At 28.8% G+C, this 16,544-nt stretch overlaps 1 protein-coding gene across 1 annotated transcript in view; it reads left to right on the top strand.

Annotated features, from left to right (window-relative positions):
* LOC142319467 (E3 ubiquitin-protein ligase MIB1-like) overlaps nt 1-16,544 on the top strand; it is a 135,106-nt gene that overhangs the window by 89,044 nt on the left and 29,518 nt on the right. Inside the window, exon 2 of the mRNA XM_075356781.1 lies at nt 15,613-15,832. Coding sequence (XP_075212896.1) covers nt 15,617-15,832 — 216 coding nt within the window. The 5' untranslated portion in view covers nt 15,613-15,616. The remainder of the gene's footprint in view (nt 1-15,612; nt 15,833-16,544) is intronic.

Below are 16,544 nucleotides of genomic sequence, written 5' to 3'. Positions count from 1 at the left end.
TCCGCCATCTACGGTCATTTCGATTGTTAAAACAATTATTAGTAGACACTGTTGAAAAGTTTTATTTTAAAAAAGTGTATAAATAAATGAAAAAAGAAGATATAATATTAAAGACTATTTAAGAAAAACAATAAAACGAGTAATTTTAATGGGTTTTTTGTACGAGTAACAAATTAAAAGTAAAAGAATACAAACAGCTTTTGTCGTTTTAGACAAGGCCCAATGTAAAGCATAAACTTAGCTTATCTAAACCTCTTCACCTCAGATTCAGATTGCCCACCGTGACTTAATGCATGCCTCTTATTTTTGTGGCGCACATTAATTTGGTAAATAAGAGTTATCTCAAGAAAAATAAAGGTAGCTTGAACCTTAGAACAATCAAAGAGATAAGATAGTCGATTTCTCTGGTCTTCTATATTTATAATAAGTCAGAAATTACTGCGTTATTCCATTCTCAGGCTTTCTTTGGTTTTCACTACGAATCCTGAATTGCAGTGATTGTTTTTACAAATCAGTTTATAAATATATGCACTTTCAACTAGTTTAGTTTTATTTTTAGCTTTTCGATGCCCAATTTCTTAGAATTAGCCATAATAAAGTTATCATCGCAACTGGAGGGTTTTTATCTAAAGTTAGATTTTTGTTTTGCTAGGTTTTATTTTTTCCAAACCGGCAAAATAAAAAAATGTTTGAATTTGAAACTTGTCAATTATGGTATCAAATAAAAGTAATTAAAAACAAGATTACAGGATTTTGTAGCAATGTTAGGTTTACAAGCAGGTAATTAAACAAATTTTTAATTACTTTTGCCTAACTGAACGTGAAAAATACTAACCGAACGTTTGTTCATTAATAGATATTGTAGCTAAAAATTGTCTTGATTGCGAGGTTTTTCCATATTTTAATTTTTTATTAATTTTTGTGTATTATACGTTTAACAAAACTTGTTAACTATAAAATTTGGCAGCATAGTCACAAAATCTTTCCTAATGAATTTAATCCAGTCACGGGTTAAAAAGGAATCACATCATTCCCTTACCCAATTTTCGAAAGTTCATTAACATTAGTGCCTCCATACAGGAGTACAAGAGTTACCGAAATGAATTTCTTGATATGTTTTCACTCGTTTTAGGGATGTTAAGCAAAAGAGACGTCAAAAACTACATAATCATACATGTATACATGTATGTATGTGTAGATGTCTATGTTTTTTTTTTTTACATTTTTGAACTCAAAAGAATTAAAAATGTCGAGAAATGGAAAAAATCAACTACACAAAATGTTTAACCATTTTTGTTCGACTTTTAAAATGTCAGATTAAATAAAATTTTATTCAAAATTGTTATTTCTTTTTTAATTCTGAAAATTAAAAAAGATTAGATTTTACTGATAACATAATGAAACTTTTATTTACTGTATTGTTATAATAATTTAACGAATTTTGTCTGACATTTAATAAATTTTCTAGTAAAAAAAAAAAAAAAAAATACATTTAGTAATGTCAGATAATTTTATGTTAAAATTCAGCATTTATGAGCAATTTATAAAAGAACACACAAACAAACGTACATAGATATACGATATAAAGGGAGTAGATTGCTGGGAAGAGATTCAGTCCTAGGAGTGCTATATGATGAAGACATGAAATGGAACTTTCCTCAACATTTTATCTCCCACAAGTATAATTTGTTCCTCGACTCGTACCACACAGTTATGAACAGCGTGCCCTTAGAGGCGTCTAAACTTAATCTTTGCAGTTTGAAGATTTATTACGAATTATATAAAATAATTTGTATTCACGCGAGTATTTTCTGCAATATAATATTTAAAAAAGCATCAATTAAAAAAAAAATGTGTGTATACCATATGGTAACTTTTTTCGCTTAATAAGACTAATAAAAACGAATTAGATTAAAACGACCGGCATCATTTCCTCCGTATTTTTCTCTCTAAAACTTTTTTTTATTATCATTCTAGCTTTTCTAAAATTGTTACAGTTAATAAAAAAGTATCAGAATGATAATAACCGGATTTACTAAAAAAGTTAATTTGCAATTATATAAAATAATTACGGATAATTAATTTTAAAAAAGTAACGTTTAATAATTTAAAATGAATCATAAAAAAAGGGGTAAGGTGAAAAGTAATTGTGAAATTAACATTAATTTTTGTTTCTGATACAAAATGAGTTACTCACGACAGACGAATATCTTTGTTATTAAGGTGGCTACGGGTTTATAAGCCAATAAATAAATACTTCTTAAAAATCGATCACAGTTTCTTTTTGTTATAAAATAATCATTTGGTTTTTAATATAATATTTAATAAAAAAATCTTAACTTTAAATTTTATTTTTGAAGTTTAACATTTGTGTGCAGGTATGCGCATACCTTCGTTTTTATAGTCATCAAGTTGACCAGCACGACTGAGTCAGCTGTAATTGAAAGGCACGGGTAGCATTTTTTTTTAATTTACTGTAATTTAGGATTTACTGGTAAAAGTGTTCTTTTGTTTTCAGAAATAAACACTACAGATAATGATTGATGCAGTTAGACGAAAGAAATAAAGGCGTCAAAATTAATATAGACCTCCTGTACCTGCAGAATACACGAATATCAAAGCTAACTGTCAAACCGGCTGTTTGGAATATTAAACTTGTTCACTTAATTAATATCTTTATTCTTTCAATTATAAACACTAATTTTATAGTTACAAGCTAAATTTCGATTGTGAGAATAGAATTTTCTAAAATCACTATTGTTGACCAAATCGTGAAAAAAATTTAGACATGTGTAATCGTATTCGATTCTTCATAAGGAACCGTGTTCATTCCTCTTGAACCAATGTCTCTTTCATCGACCGCATTACGACATAAAACGTTCTAAAACGGCTAAAGCCAGATAGAGTTTTCGTCTTTCATTCTGAAGATATTAGACGTTCAATCCTGATTAAATTTGGCATCACACGCTACAAAATTCATCCATCACCATATATGAATCGTAATCGTTATATCACCACAGTAATTTGTAGATGGATTTAAGGACATATTACTTTATGCCCTTAAATGAATTACTACCAGCTCTTGGCTTTTTTTGGTGGAAAGTACATTCTTTCATCAGATAGGTCCTGGATTTGAATACCAGTGAAGCTTGGCATTTTTCAACCGTTACTAAACGTGGTTATAAAATTGGAGGGTTAACATTCATGTGTAGCTTAAAAAAGTAAGTAATAAATATTATTTTAATAAATGATTTCTTACTATTAGTAGGGTTTGAAAATATGCCTTTTCAAAATATGCTCTTTTTTCTTTTTTTGATGATGAGAAATTCGTTTTGGAAAGAATATTAAAAATACCAACTGTTCAGGTATTTATTATGTAGTATTTGTAAGTATTTCCATAAATTATATCCTATTAATTGGATATAATTTGATTTTTTCCTTTTTTGAATGGTAGATAATTTGTTACCGTATATGCTTCAAAATTGTTCTGCTTTGTATAATGTGGACTGAACTGTTGTTTGAAGTAATAGCTACTACTAACATCAATTCAACTTAATATGTATGTTCTAAGTATAGTATATAAGTTTATTTAAATGACAAAGTTTATTTATTTATCAATAACTTTAATAGCTTGTAGTATAAGGTAACGAACGATTAATGCATACTCTATTCGTTGTATAATCGCAGTGAAAGTGATAGAATCGATTTTACAAGATTACTTCTCTACAGTATAACTTAAAAAGAACAAATACTGCTTCCTCGATTAACTTATTAATAATAAGTAATTAATCTGAAGCAGATTTTAATTAGAAAGAAATCAGATTTTCTGTTGTTTCTATAATTTGTATAGGTTGTTCACTGCACATGTTATAAACATTTTTCTTTTAAATGAACATAAATATTTTACTAATAAAAGTAAATATAATAAATGTGGAGACAGAGTTTTATGTCGGTAAGGTGACCCTTTCTGTGGTTAAACAGGGTGATTTGTGAACACTATTGTATACTCTTTAAGAATGATGTTTTTTCACAACTTCATATTCAACAAAAAAAAAATTGAATGAAGAGACTTCAAGATAAGATATGGTCCTTCTGATAAGGAACTTGCTTCGGAACTTCATTTACACTTGATTTTTTATTTAATTATTTTAACAATTATCGAAAAAGTAATTTTTTAATCTATATACATTAAAGATAACGTCCGTATATGTGTCCGCTATAAACTAAAAAACTACTGAACCGATTTACGCGCGGTTTTTCAAAATGGTTTGCAGTGTCCGGAGAAAGAAAGTTAGGGGTATTTTGAACCGATTACTGTGTTTAGAGAATAGTTTAGATTAAATCCGATAAGTAGTGCTGTTGTTTTGACAATTTGATTTATTTACACTCTGACTTTTATAAACTGAAAGGTTAAATTTTGTGAAGTTCCGTAATGTTTTGTAAGTTAGTTAATGTTCAGTATTAATTGTGATGATTTTACAGACATATCTTTTACCATTAATAAGTTATTTTCCACCGACTACTTTGTTTAGAGAGTGGTTTGAATTAAATCCGATAGGTAGTGCTGTCGTTTTGACAATGGGATTTATTTATCTAGCAATAGCGAAGCATTGTCCGGTCACCTAGTTATATTAGAAAATAGTAAAAAAAAAAACACTTATGTTTTCTGATCGTGGGATCTCTAATCCTGAAGTAGGATTTCGTAAGTACTAAATGGGATTAAAAGTTTTTTTTTCAATTTGACATTAACCCTTGTTTCTTATAGGACCTAAACAAAGATTTTAGTACCTTTTTCTGGGAAATTGAAAATGTTTTAAAATAAATTATCATAATTTTATATGCTGTGGTCTTTTTATCGTACCAGTTTCGAAGTATTTCACTAAAGAATTTACAAGATTTTTCAAAAAAAGAGGTAAGTACAGTTGAACGTACTTACCTCTTTTTTCTTTTTTTGATTATGAGAAATGCGTTTTGGAAAGAATATTAAAAATACCAAGCTAACCGTGTTCAAACCATAAACTGTTCAGACATTACCTTCGCCATGTAGTTCGACAGAGATTTCTAATTAATTTTATAATTAATTTTGTTGTATAATACTATTGTAGAACAAATACATTTTATTTTATTTCTGAAATTAGAACAATTTTAATTTTTCTTCTTTGATAAAGTGGTATCTGCTTCTGCTATTTAGTTTTATTCAAATATTTGTATATCCAGTATTATTTCGATGATTGAAACCATTCTTTTCATAGTTATTTCTTGAAAATCTTTTCAGCCATTGCGAAGTTACAAGAACGTTAGTAAAGATATCACCCGAGTACATTGTCATCATCTTATCAATTAAAACGTGTTTGTTGGTTTTTTTCTAATTGTGTAAAAATTATCTACTGTTGCTAAAAGATTTGTGAGCAAAAATGAAGCATTCCGTAACAATAAATATATTAAAACTTTACCAAAATATTTTTTTTGGCAAATTAAATTTGTCAAAATAATGGTCGTCCCTATTATGCTAAAGTAGTACAGTTTCTATTCGATTTAGACTGGCAGTTATGTTAAATATTAACTTTATAAATACACTGATATCTTTATACATAATTGGGAATGTCCGTGTTTGTATTTGTTTACTTTTTAGTAATACTTAAAACTGAGTCTGCTTGATTGATTTATTTGAATAAATCTTTTATCATTGTTTGTATCTAACTTTGAGGGGTAATCATTATCGGATGAGTAGTGAGCATAAACTGAAAGCGTTTCGTATTTTATAATGTCATTTTTCGTGTAGTAATGTTTTAAGCTAGTGGTGATTAAGTTATGTTCTATAAGAAATAACTGTTAGTATATGCTCCCCGAGAATGAACTTCAGATAATAGTTTGGATTTTTTTAATAAAAATCGGATATACTGTTCTCAAGATAGCGATTTAATAAAAAAATGTATTTTACCACATTTATGTACGCAAGGGAGTTTTCATAGCAAGCGTTATTTATGCATACACTGTATGTGGTAATATAATTAAAATTATGTTCGTAAAGTGCTACGATATTTTATTTTCATTTTTTTTGCATTTCACCATGATTTAGTTAATCCAGTTTGTAACCACTGTCTCAATTTGTGTCTGTTATTTCTTTTGAGCGGGATTAGAACGAATGGCGTAACGCGTTTTAACCGTACTTTTAGAATGACATTATTTTTACCTGTTATAGAAATTTACACGATTGAAGTCTTTATAATCCTGTTTCTTTTTTTGAAACACCAGTAGAACCCATACCTCTTGAAAAAAGATAGTGTTATCTCTTACAATAAATGCTACCCTTGTTTAGTAAAACTTTTTTTTTTTTATTTACACGATTAGGATGCATTCTAGCGAAAAAATCAGTAAAAGGAAATAAAATTTGAAACAATTTTCCTAGAAGATTCACCTTTTACATTTTGAACAGTAAACAGGAATTCAAGCCTTCTTTTAACGTAACTTTTTTATGGTTTACTTCCTTAGGATGGATGTTAAAAAAAACTTTAGCGATGAAAATTGTTGAAGTTTGTGTGTACTTTTTATGCAGATATATAAATTTAAACAGAAATGTTTTTGAAATCTCAAACTGATGTTACCTCTCCCATATTCCGTGGATTGCTTTTTATGATTTACTTGCTGTGGAGAACTTTTACGAAAAAATTATTTCTAGGAGTCAAGAATTATAGCAAATAAATTTGAAACCATTTTTGGTATGAAGCATTACTTAGATATTTGATTAACGGTTCTTTTCAGAATAGTATTTTTTATTCTGAAGAACACCTGATAGTAAAATAGCTCAACTTGTACAGAATGTAATATAGTAGACTAAAAGACCGACTAAATAAAAAATATCTTGTTAGTAGGTGTTTACGAGTGTAATTATTTAATGTTATCCGTTTTCTCGCTTAAATATAATTTCACAAAATTTTGTAGATTATAAAATTTGTTCATTGTTACGGTATATCATATTATATATTTTTTTAATAAATCTTAATAACTTGACTATATTAATGATTTATTAATTATTGTAATTTTAATTTAAAGGTAGACCGTATATACAAATAGTTCAGCTGCTATAACGAGGTACGCTGCTGAGGAACAGCCTGATAAGTCGGTTAACTCAAGTAATAGAAGTTGGAGCTATATGTGTTGTACGGTATATAAATACCAGTGGGTGCGTTATTCCTGGCCGGATCGCATGTCGCTGGCCGGAATAGCTTTGGCCTGCCGGCTAGGAGGGATAAGTCCCTCCTGCTGCAACCATTAGCCTCCTGCAGGAGGAGATGGGGGTTCGATATATTCTCATTATTCCTCTCCCCTTTAGTTTTCCTCTTCTTTTATCTTCTTCCTTTTCCCAATCTATCTGTCTTATAAATTAAATTATAATGTTTACGTACTTTTTTAATATATATTTTTTTAAATCTCTTTTTAATATTTTTAGAAGCTGATTTTACTTAAAATTAGTAATTCTTTAAAAATCTACTTCGGTAGGGAAATTTTTTTTTATCAAGATAATCTGTTAGTGTCTTTATAGATATCATCGGATATACTTTTTAAATTGCTAAATTTATTAAAAAGTCATAAAACAAATTTATTAATCAAAAGAAACTCGATAAATCACGAACCCTGGTTTGAACAATCCAATGTTTCCATTTACTGTTATCTGTTATACAGGTATTCAAGAGGAAAGGAAAATAATTTGGGAACCGGATTTAGAGCTTGAAATAAAGAAAAACGTTCATGTAAATATATAAATATACGTCCGAAAACAAATGTTTGTACTTCAAAACTAAAATAACGTGTTTTCGTCACCGATTTTTTCTTTACGCGTTAGATATCATAAAAACTATAGGAAACAGTTCTGGGACCTATTTTATTCGATTGTTCAGGTCAAAAACCCAAGAAACCACCAAGTTTACCCCTGTATAACGTCTTAAAATTTTCAGTATGACCTCATGTCATTAGGGGAACTGAAATCCGGGCGGCGAAATTTTTCACTAGCCGTAACTGAATAACAAAGCGTTTTCAGAGACATATTTGTATGAGCTTTTTTCTTTATTTCAATCTCTAGAATCAGTTTCCAAATTATTTCTTTTTCCTTCTGAATCAATTTGTATAAAATTTTGGTAGCATTAAAAATATGTTTTCGGTTGAGATACAGTTCTGGGATCTGTTTTATTCGATTTTTCAGGTAAAAAAACATAAGAATCCATCAATTTTAGCCCTTATGTAATGCCTTAAAATTTTCAGTATGGCCTCATTTCATTAGGGGAACTGAAATCTGGGCGACGTAATTTTTTACTAGCCGTAACTGAATGAATAACAAAGCGTTTTCAGAGATATTTGTATGAGCTTTGTCTTTATTTCAAGCTCTATAATCAGTTCCCAAATTATTTATTTCCCTTTCCTCCTGAATCAATCTGTGTAACACTTTGATAGTGTTAAAAAGAGTTTTCAGCTGAAATTTATGAGTTAGTGGCAGTTTCTTTACATTTTGAATAAAAATGTGCATTTTCTTCTGTGCTCGTACATATATTTATGATAAATGTCACCAAGATATTTTATTTTTTTCAATCTTGTGCATTTTTATTTAGTTTCTTTACAATTTTCTCATTTTTAATGTGTTTAAGAATTCCAAAACTTTTCTCCCTTCTCTTCCTCTTTTGCCTTTCACTTTTTCTATGAACCTCTGCTGAAGTAAAGGTTTCACATTCTCTTGTATTATGTGACAATTAAAATTTTGTTTATTTCTTATGTTCTTCAGCTACCTCTACTTTCTCATTCTTCTTTCGTAAATTCTGTGTGAGGCAACCTCCAGTAAAGGTTTGGTTGAGTTATTTATTCATCATTAAGATTCTTCTGTATGTTGCAGAATTCTGAGAAAGGGAAGAACTTTTCCTTTAGGAACCCCGTACTTATTTTTTAGTTTTTGAATCTATGAATCTAAAATAATTTCTGTTGTTCCATGTATTTAATATGATAACGCAAAATCATTGTTCAGTAATGTGCTGCTCCCATTTGGATAAAAATGTCTCAATTTCTCAATGAATTGAAGATGAAATAGACAACTACTACTTAGAATTACTTGGCTTTCCTCTGGGTGCGATCCTTTTGATTTACCTTTCCGCCTATGACTTTTCCGTTACTCTCCTTCTCTTCCAATCACTTTGTAAAATTATATGGACGTTATTAGTTTATATGATATTCTAATATGATGACATTTCTTCTTTAAAGCAGTGTAAAATTATGTTTAATTAGAATCAATTAAAGGCAGTCCCGACACAGTAGCGATATAATAAGCAATAGTGTTAGGTGCATAAATCCACCTGATTGTCAATACAATCAGGAGTTAGCAGTGATAAGAAAAATAAATATAATCAACTTAACTGATAGTTAATGTTAACAAATATGGTAATATTTTATGTATTAGGTGTGAATATTATATGTGTAATTTAATAATATTGGTATAAGTACTAAAAGCATTTTTAGTGAGCTCATGGTCACTGGCCACCAACTGCTAATTATAAGTAGATTACTTATTTACATTATTTTCAAACATAAGTTGAAAGTTCTTAAAATTATTAATATATTTTTTGTTGTTAAGTATATACTATGACAGGAGTAATCTGAAAAATTATTGCACTTAATGTTAAAAAAAAATTAATTATTAATATTTTTGCAAGGTATGTCAGTTATAATTAAATCATGTTTGGGTTAAACTAAACTGTAAATAAAAAATGTTTTAAACCAAGGAAGTTGTATAGTAGTACCTTATATTTGTGTCTGATTCTGATGTGTAATTGTCTATTTACTTTATTATTAACATTGATAACAGTTTGATTATGTTAATTTAAATAATACTCTGTGTTTTTGTTTATATCGTTTTGCCAGCATAACTTCACTGTGAAATTAATTTCTCTATTCTTTATGGAGAAGTACTTATTTTTAATGCTTTTGATGTTATCATCTTAGTACTTTTTGTGAGAATGTGTAAAATATGTTGAAATATAAAATGTTGGTAGTATAGCAGTAGTTGTAATAATTTTATTGTATATTTAATCCAATCAAACCTTGCCATGTTCATGCACAGGATGCTGAGGCGTATAAAATCAGTGGATTCTGTGCATCATCTAGTGAGGAAGGGCCTATAGACTTTGATGTCTGAACTGATGGCAGAACTAATGGTTGATATACATGTTGAATAAAGTTGGGCCTCTTCAACTATTCTAAAATACCAATGCAAGTTATTGAAATAAAGGAGTTTGTGTTACACTGTGCTCGTTGATTAGAAAGTACTTCAACTTAACATCAGTCCATTAAATTCATTCTTGATTTGTTATAAATATAATGATTTATATTTTATAAATAATTGTTTGAAACTTTTGTTTTTAACAATTATCATAAGTTTTTTAGTTTATTTTAGTTTGTAAATTAGCATATCTCATTGTGCTGTTTACAAACATTTTATAAGTTTTCTTTTCTTTTTTTTATAATTATATTTCATTGAATAGAATTTTTAGATGGTTTGATGAAAAAAGAAATCATAAAATTACCCTCAAAACAACAATGAGATTCAGTCCTTAAAATAGTTATAGGATTTCCATTGTACATACATTTACTTATTGATAGAATTAAAAATTATTATTTGTAAGGTTACTCCTACACTAATCTTGAACACACACTTGGGTGAAAATAATAAAAACAATTTAGTTTTTCTACATTTTCTACTTCTGGTATTCCATATATAATCATTTATTGGTATAAAAATTATAAATTAATTGATAAAAACATGACTATTTATTTTTTTTAACCATTTATGTTGAAAATTCTATAATCAAATAGAAATTTTTAAAAAACTATATGCTGTTTCATTTAAGTTATTATTAACTTGTTATTTTATATTTAAACTAACTCCCCATTGCAGATTCACCCACACTATATGATTACTTGCATTTCCCATAGCAGTCAATCTTTTTATTTTATGTTTATTAGTCAAGTAACTGGAGACAGGTGCAGCCTGTCTCACATCATTAACAGTGGCAGTTGGTGGTTGAGCCACAGCCAAGAGCCTTTTTTTAAGAGTACCTCTTAAAAAAATCAGAATTAAAAAAACCCGAAAATGGTTTTTAAATATTTATCTGAAGAATATTTGCAAGCCCGAATCTACTGAATATCTCATTTACTATAGTCGGGATTGGGAAAATTTACAATCAATATTCAAAAATGTTTCTACCTTTCTTCATCCCCTTTCAAGGTAGAATTTCAAAAATATACAAATTGGTTTATTGACATGAAGATTACGCTCACCAAAACTCAGGTTGATTTCTTCATTCGTTAAAGAGAAATTAAAAAAATAATAGGGTTTTGAAAAAATTCAAAAACAATTTTAACCCTTGAAACTCAGAATGAGTTTCAAAAAATCTAGAATGAGTCAAAAAATCTAGAAACTAGTTTTTAGATATTCATAATCAATCAGTTCAAACCCAGCTCAGACAGTGATAGACACTCACACACAGTTCACAATTCATTGAAGTTTTATTTTTTTGAAGATATAATATATCCAAAAACCTTCTCAGTTATGCCAAGAAACATGGGTAAAAATTTAATAGTAGTAGATTGGGTAGTTTTTTTTCAATTATCTCAAACAAACAAAAACCCTCTTCCACTTTATTAATAGTATATATAGATTACTTTATTTAATGTAAATTTAATTATGTTATTATGTAGTATTATTCATTCCATTGTATCAAATCATTCAGTTCCGAACCTGTTCACAGTTCAATAATTCAATGCATTAAGGTTGGTGCTTCAACCAGCAAACCTCTACTACATTATATATATATATTTATTTTTTTTAAATGAAATATATCCAAAAACCTTCTCAGTTATGCCTAGAAGCATGAGTAAAACTTTAGTAGCAATAAATCAGGTAGTTTTTTTGTTTATCCCAAACAACCCCCCCCCCTTTCTTTATATAATAGTATAGAAAAATTGTTGTAGAAATTTTTGGTTTTATAACAGGAAGTATTGAAATGAGGTTGGGCAGAGAAACCATCTCAAAAGAACAAAAAGAGCTTAATTAAAGTAGATTTTTATGCTACATTAATTTTATAATCAAAATTTTATTGTTTCAATATACAGCCAGTCCTAACAGAATAATTTTTAAGGCTGAATACTTTGTTTCAATGGGTTTGGCGTGTTTGTAATTTGGCAGTGCATAGAAAACAGTTTAGTTCAGGATGTTGTAGAAAACAGTTAACTCCTAATATTCCCTTGTCAGCCTGTCATGAAATGCTTGATTTTCTTGAGAATATTGAAGGCATTTTCAAGAACGATGTTGCCTAAAACTGTTTAGTTGTACATGAAAGACATTTAATTTTAAGCTTTGATTTATTACATGTTTATTTTTAAAAAAGTAAATATTACAAAAATCCATTATGAATATATCAGATTCTAAACAACTTATTATTTAAAAAAAATTATGTTACTCTAAGATATTCAAGGAATTAAAGCTGTGTAGTTTTTAAATATAAAAACACTATTTTTTTTTTGTGGTAACTTCTTTAATATATGTTTTCACAGACTTCTTTAATTTGATGTAAAAGAATCATATCCAAATTCTGCACTGCAGTGCTTTATGGTAGCAAAATTAATATAAAAAATAGGATGGAAATATAGGAAAGACCTTTGAAGTGTTGCATTAGACAGAAGTTAGGGTTTAAACTCATTCTTCTTTTCTCCAGATTTGGCTCCTTCGCACTACTATTTGTTTCACAACTTGAAAATTGGCTGGCTGGAAGGTTTTATTCAAATGAGAAGGTGACTGGAGGAATTAGTTGAGAATTAGTAAATTTGATAAAGTATAACATAAAGAGGTCTTAAGACTTATAGAAGAGAGAATAGAAAATTTTATTAGCATTTTATAGAGACTAACTAAAGGTAGAATGGTCATATTTGTACATATATTAAGATATCATATTTGCAAGGGAGTTTTGAAAAGCCCATGCAAGTTCAAGTGTTGGCACCACAAGTGCATATCAAGAGGATTTTTCATTAGTAGCATCTTTTGGAAAAACACACAAAAAGTTTCAATCTATCAGTTAATTTCTCTGTGTTTGGCATCTGTTTGAGTTGAGAAAGTCAAGTGATTTCTAAAAACTGAGTGAAAAAGTGTTTCACATGTTGATTAAACATTACTTTATGAAGGGCAAATTGCCTCAGGAGACTAAAGAAAAACTTGATAAATATAATGGTGAATTTACACCTTCAATTAGAACAGTTGATAAGTAGTTTAAACATTTTCAAAATTGTCACATGAGCACAAATGACGTCAAATGTTCTGGATATGCCCTGTTGAGGTTACTACTCCAGAAATGATTGATAAAATTCATGATATGGTGTTGTATGATAGAAGAGTGAAATTGTTAGTGCTCTGGACACCTCAGCTGAAGAGGTGCTTAATATTTTGCATCAACACTTAAATATGAAAAAGCATACCCACAAGTTCGGTGCTGTGATTGCTCACAGTTAACCAAAATTGAAATCATGTGAGATATTCCATGAGTGGTTTGCAGTTGTTTCAGCAAATCTACTGGATTTTAAGCATCATTTCATCACTAGATCAGTCATGGATCCCCCACTATATGCCTGAGACCAAGGAACAATTAAAATAATGGATTGCCAATGGGGAGTCTGCACCAAAGAAGACAAAAGCCTTTCCTTCAACTGGGAAGATTATGGTGACTGTCTTCTGGGGTTCGCAAGAAATAATCAACACTGACTATTTAGATAAAGGTTCAACAATTACAGGCAAATTCTATGCATTGTTACTGGACCATTTGAAAATTGAGCTGCAAGAAAAACATCCACAATTGACTCACAACAATTTACTTTCCATCATGTAATGCACCTGCTCACTCCTCTACAGTTGTAGCCACAAAATTGATAGAGTTATGGTGTAAACTCATTCTGCATAGTGAATGTATATATATACATTCTACATAGTCACCATTTAAATTGAGGCACTTATAATAACGATGCACAAGCCTTTCAATTCCTTCTCTGTAGAAATCTGCTGTCTTAGATTTTTGGCACCCACCTTGCACAAAACTTGTGATAACCAAGCTTCCCCGTTACAGTTTCATGTAGTAAACTTTGTGAAATTTGGGGGAAATGAACCGAAAGTTCCATAATCGTAATGCGGTGATTTTCACGAATTTTATCGTTGATTTTCATCATCAGTTTATCAGTCACAAGGCTAGGCCAACCACTGCATTCCTCATCATGAACATTACTGCTGCCATTTTTAAACTGAATGCACCACTGTTTCATTCCACCTTTGCTCATCATTCCATCTCCATACACCTCACAAAGTTGCTGATGAATTTCAATTGGTTTGAGGTTTTTTGTCAGTAAAAACCTAATCACTAAATGCACCTCACAACTCATGGGATTTTCTATTGAAGCACACATTTCAATAATTCACAACGAATAAAGTAGAAAAATCACAGTCCACCTGCTACGACAGCTTGATGTGTACTGAATGTACGAGTAGAAGCGTTTTAACGCCAAGATGGCAGCTCTGTCCCCATCTCCATGCTAGGCACAAACGTAAGTTACTTTCTGGACCGCCCTCATACATATATGAAAGCCATATTCAAGATAAACCACTTTTTAAGCAGAATGTGGTGTTTAAGTGAGAGTACCAACAGAGAGAGTAATTTTAATGTTCTTCAAAATGCATCTACAGTTAAAAAAATAATTTCTTAAGCAAGATGACAATGATGATAAATCATATGGAACTGTAAGAGAATACAATTTACAATCATGGACTAATTATTATCATTTCAAATACATATTTTTTATATTTTTTTAGCCACAATTAGTGAGAAGGAATAGTTTGGTTTACTACTTACGAACTAAATCCACACAGAAAAAGTGGTACTAGAATTTGAAACTTTTTTTAATATCACAGCATGATATACTCTTATATCATGACAATACACTGATTTTCAAGTCAATGTTATTTATTGCAGGCCAAATTATGATTAGTAATAGAACCCTTAAGTACATAATAATGTATTTAAGAGGTCTGTTAGAATATAATTTTTCATCCAAAAAAAAAACTGCACGGAACCAATTATTACAATATATTATCATGTTGTATTTAAGATTATTTTATGTTATCTATTTACATTTTCTTTGCTATGAATTTTGAATCTGGCTGTAGAAATATTTTTCTACAGGCTACATAAAGTTTAATCTTGTTTTCAGTGATGCAGTTGCTCCTTCTGAATATCTGAATAAAAATAATTCATTTCCATTCATATATAAATTTATGTTGTTGAGAAATCATTTGAATTATTCTGGTTACAAATGTTATTGAAATGAATGTTTTCTGTGTTTGACCTTACTTAATAAAATATTTTTGCATTGAAAGCTGCACAACATAACAAGATTTTCTTATGTGTTATATTTCCTTATATTTTAGTTTGTAAAATAATTTTTTGTAGTGATCAACTATTAAATGTTTATTATGAAAATATTTTAGTTTTTGTTTAAATGAATTGTTTTTTTTTTTTATTTATTCTCCTTTTTATTCAGTGCGATGTGGGTACTTTTGCTGAAATTGCCGAGAGGATGGATTGTGGATGAAAAGAAAGACGATGGTTACACAGCACTTCATCTCGCTGCCCTTAACAATCATGTTGAAGTCGCAGAACTGTTGGTACATCATGGAAAAGCTGATATGGATTTGCAGAATGTTAATTTGCAAACAGCTTTACATCTTGCTGTTGAGCGTCAGCACACACAGATCGTTAGAGTAAGGTTTTGCATTTTTTTTTACAATTAATTATAAAATCTAAAAAAAATGTTCGTAGAACTGTAAACATAGATAAAATTTATTTTAAAAATAAAATCTTTATATTTATCTAAAAAACTAATAATTTATATTTTGATAAGATTATTTATCATTACTTTCTCATCATTATAGTTCATTTTTTCAATGGAATAAAGAGGCTAATAATACATTTAAAATAATCTTAAGAATTGATTTAAATGTGTTGACAAGACTTAAACTAATAAAAAGTTTTAATTATTATATCTGAATAAAAATAATCCATTTCCATTCATTTATAAATTTATATTGTTGAGAAATCATTTGAATTATTCCAGTTACAAATGTTACTGAAATGAATGTTTTTCATATATGACCTTACTTATATTTGCATCATTAACATTTTTGCATCAAAAACTGTTCATCATTATAAGATTTTCTTATATATTTCCTTACATAACTGTTTATAATAAGATTAGTTACATATAATCTAGAATATATATTACAAAACATATTAATATATGTTTTCCTTGCCTTATTTTTATGTATTTACTGCTTTTAATAAACTTATATTTATGTGTTTTTAAAAGAACAAAAATTATTTTTTACATTATTAATAATATTGTAGTTACAATATTTTGTTTAATGTATTTGGGTGGTACAAAAGTTAAGCACCGAGATGATTGACCTTTCATTA

The sequence above is a fragment of the Lycorma delicatula genome, chromosome 2 (assembly GCF_047948215.1).
Source record: "Lycorma delicatula isolate Av1 chromosome 2, ASM4794821v1, whole genome shotgun sequence".
In the NCBI taxonomy this organism is placed as follows: domain Eukaryota; kingdom Metazoa; phylum Arthropoda; class Insecta; order Hemiptera; family Fulgoridae; genus Lycorma; species Lycorma delicatula.
Note: the sequence above shows the minus strand (reverse complement) of the source record. Positions and strands in the feature narration are given on the sequence as shown.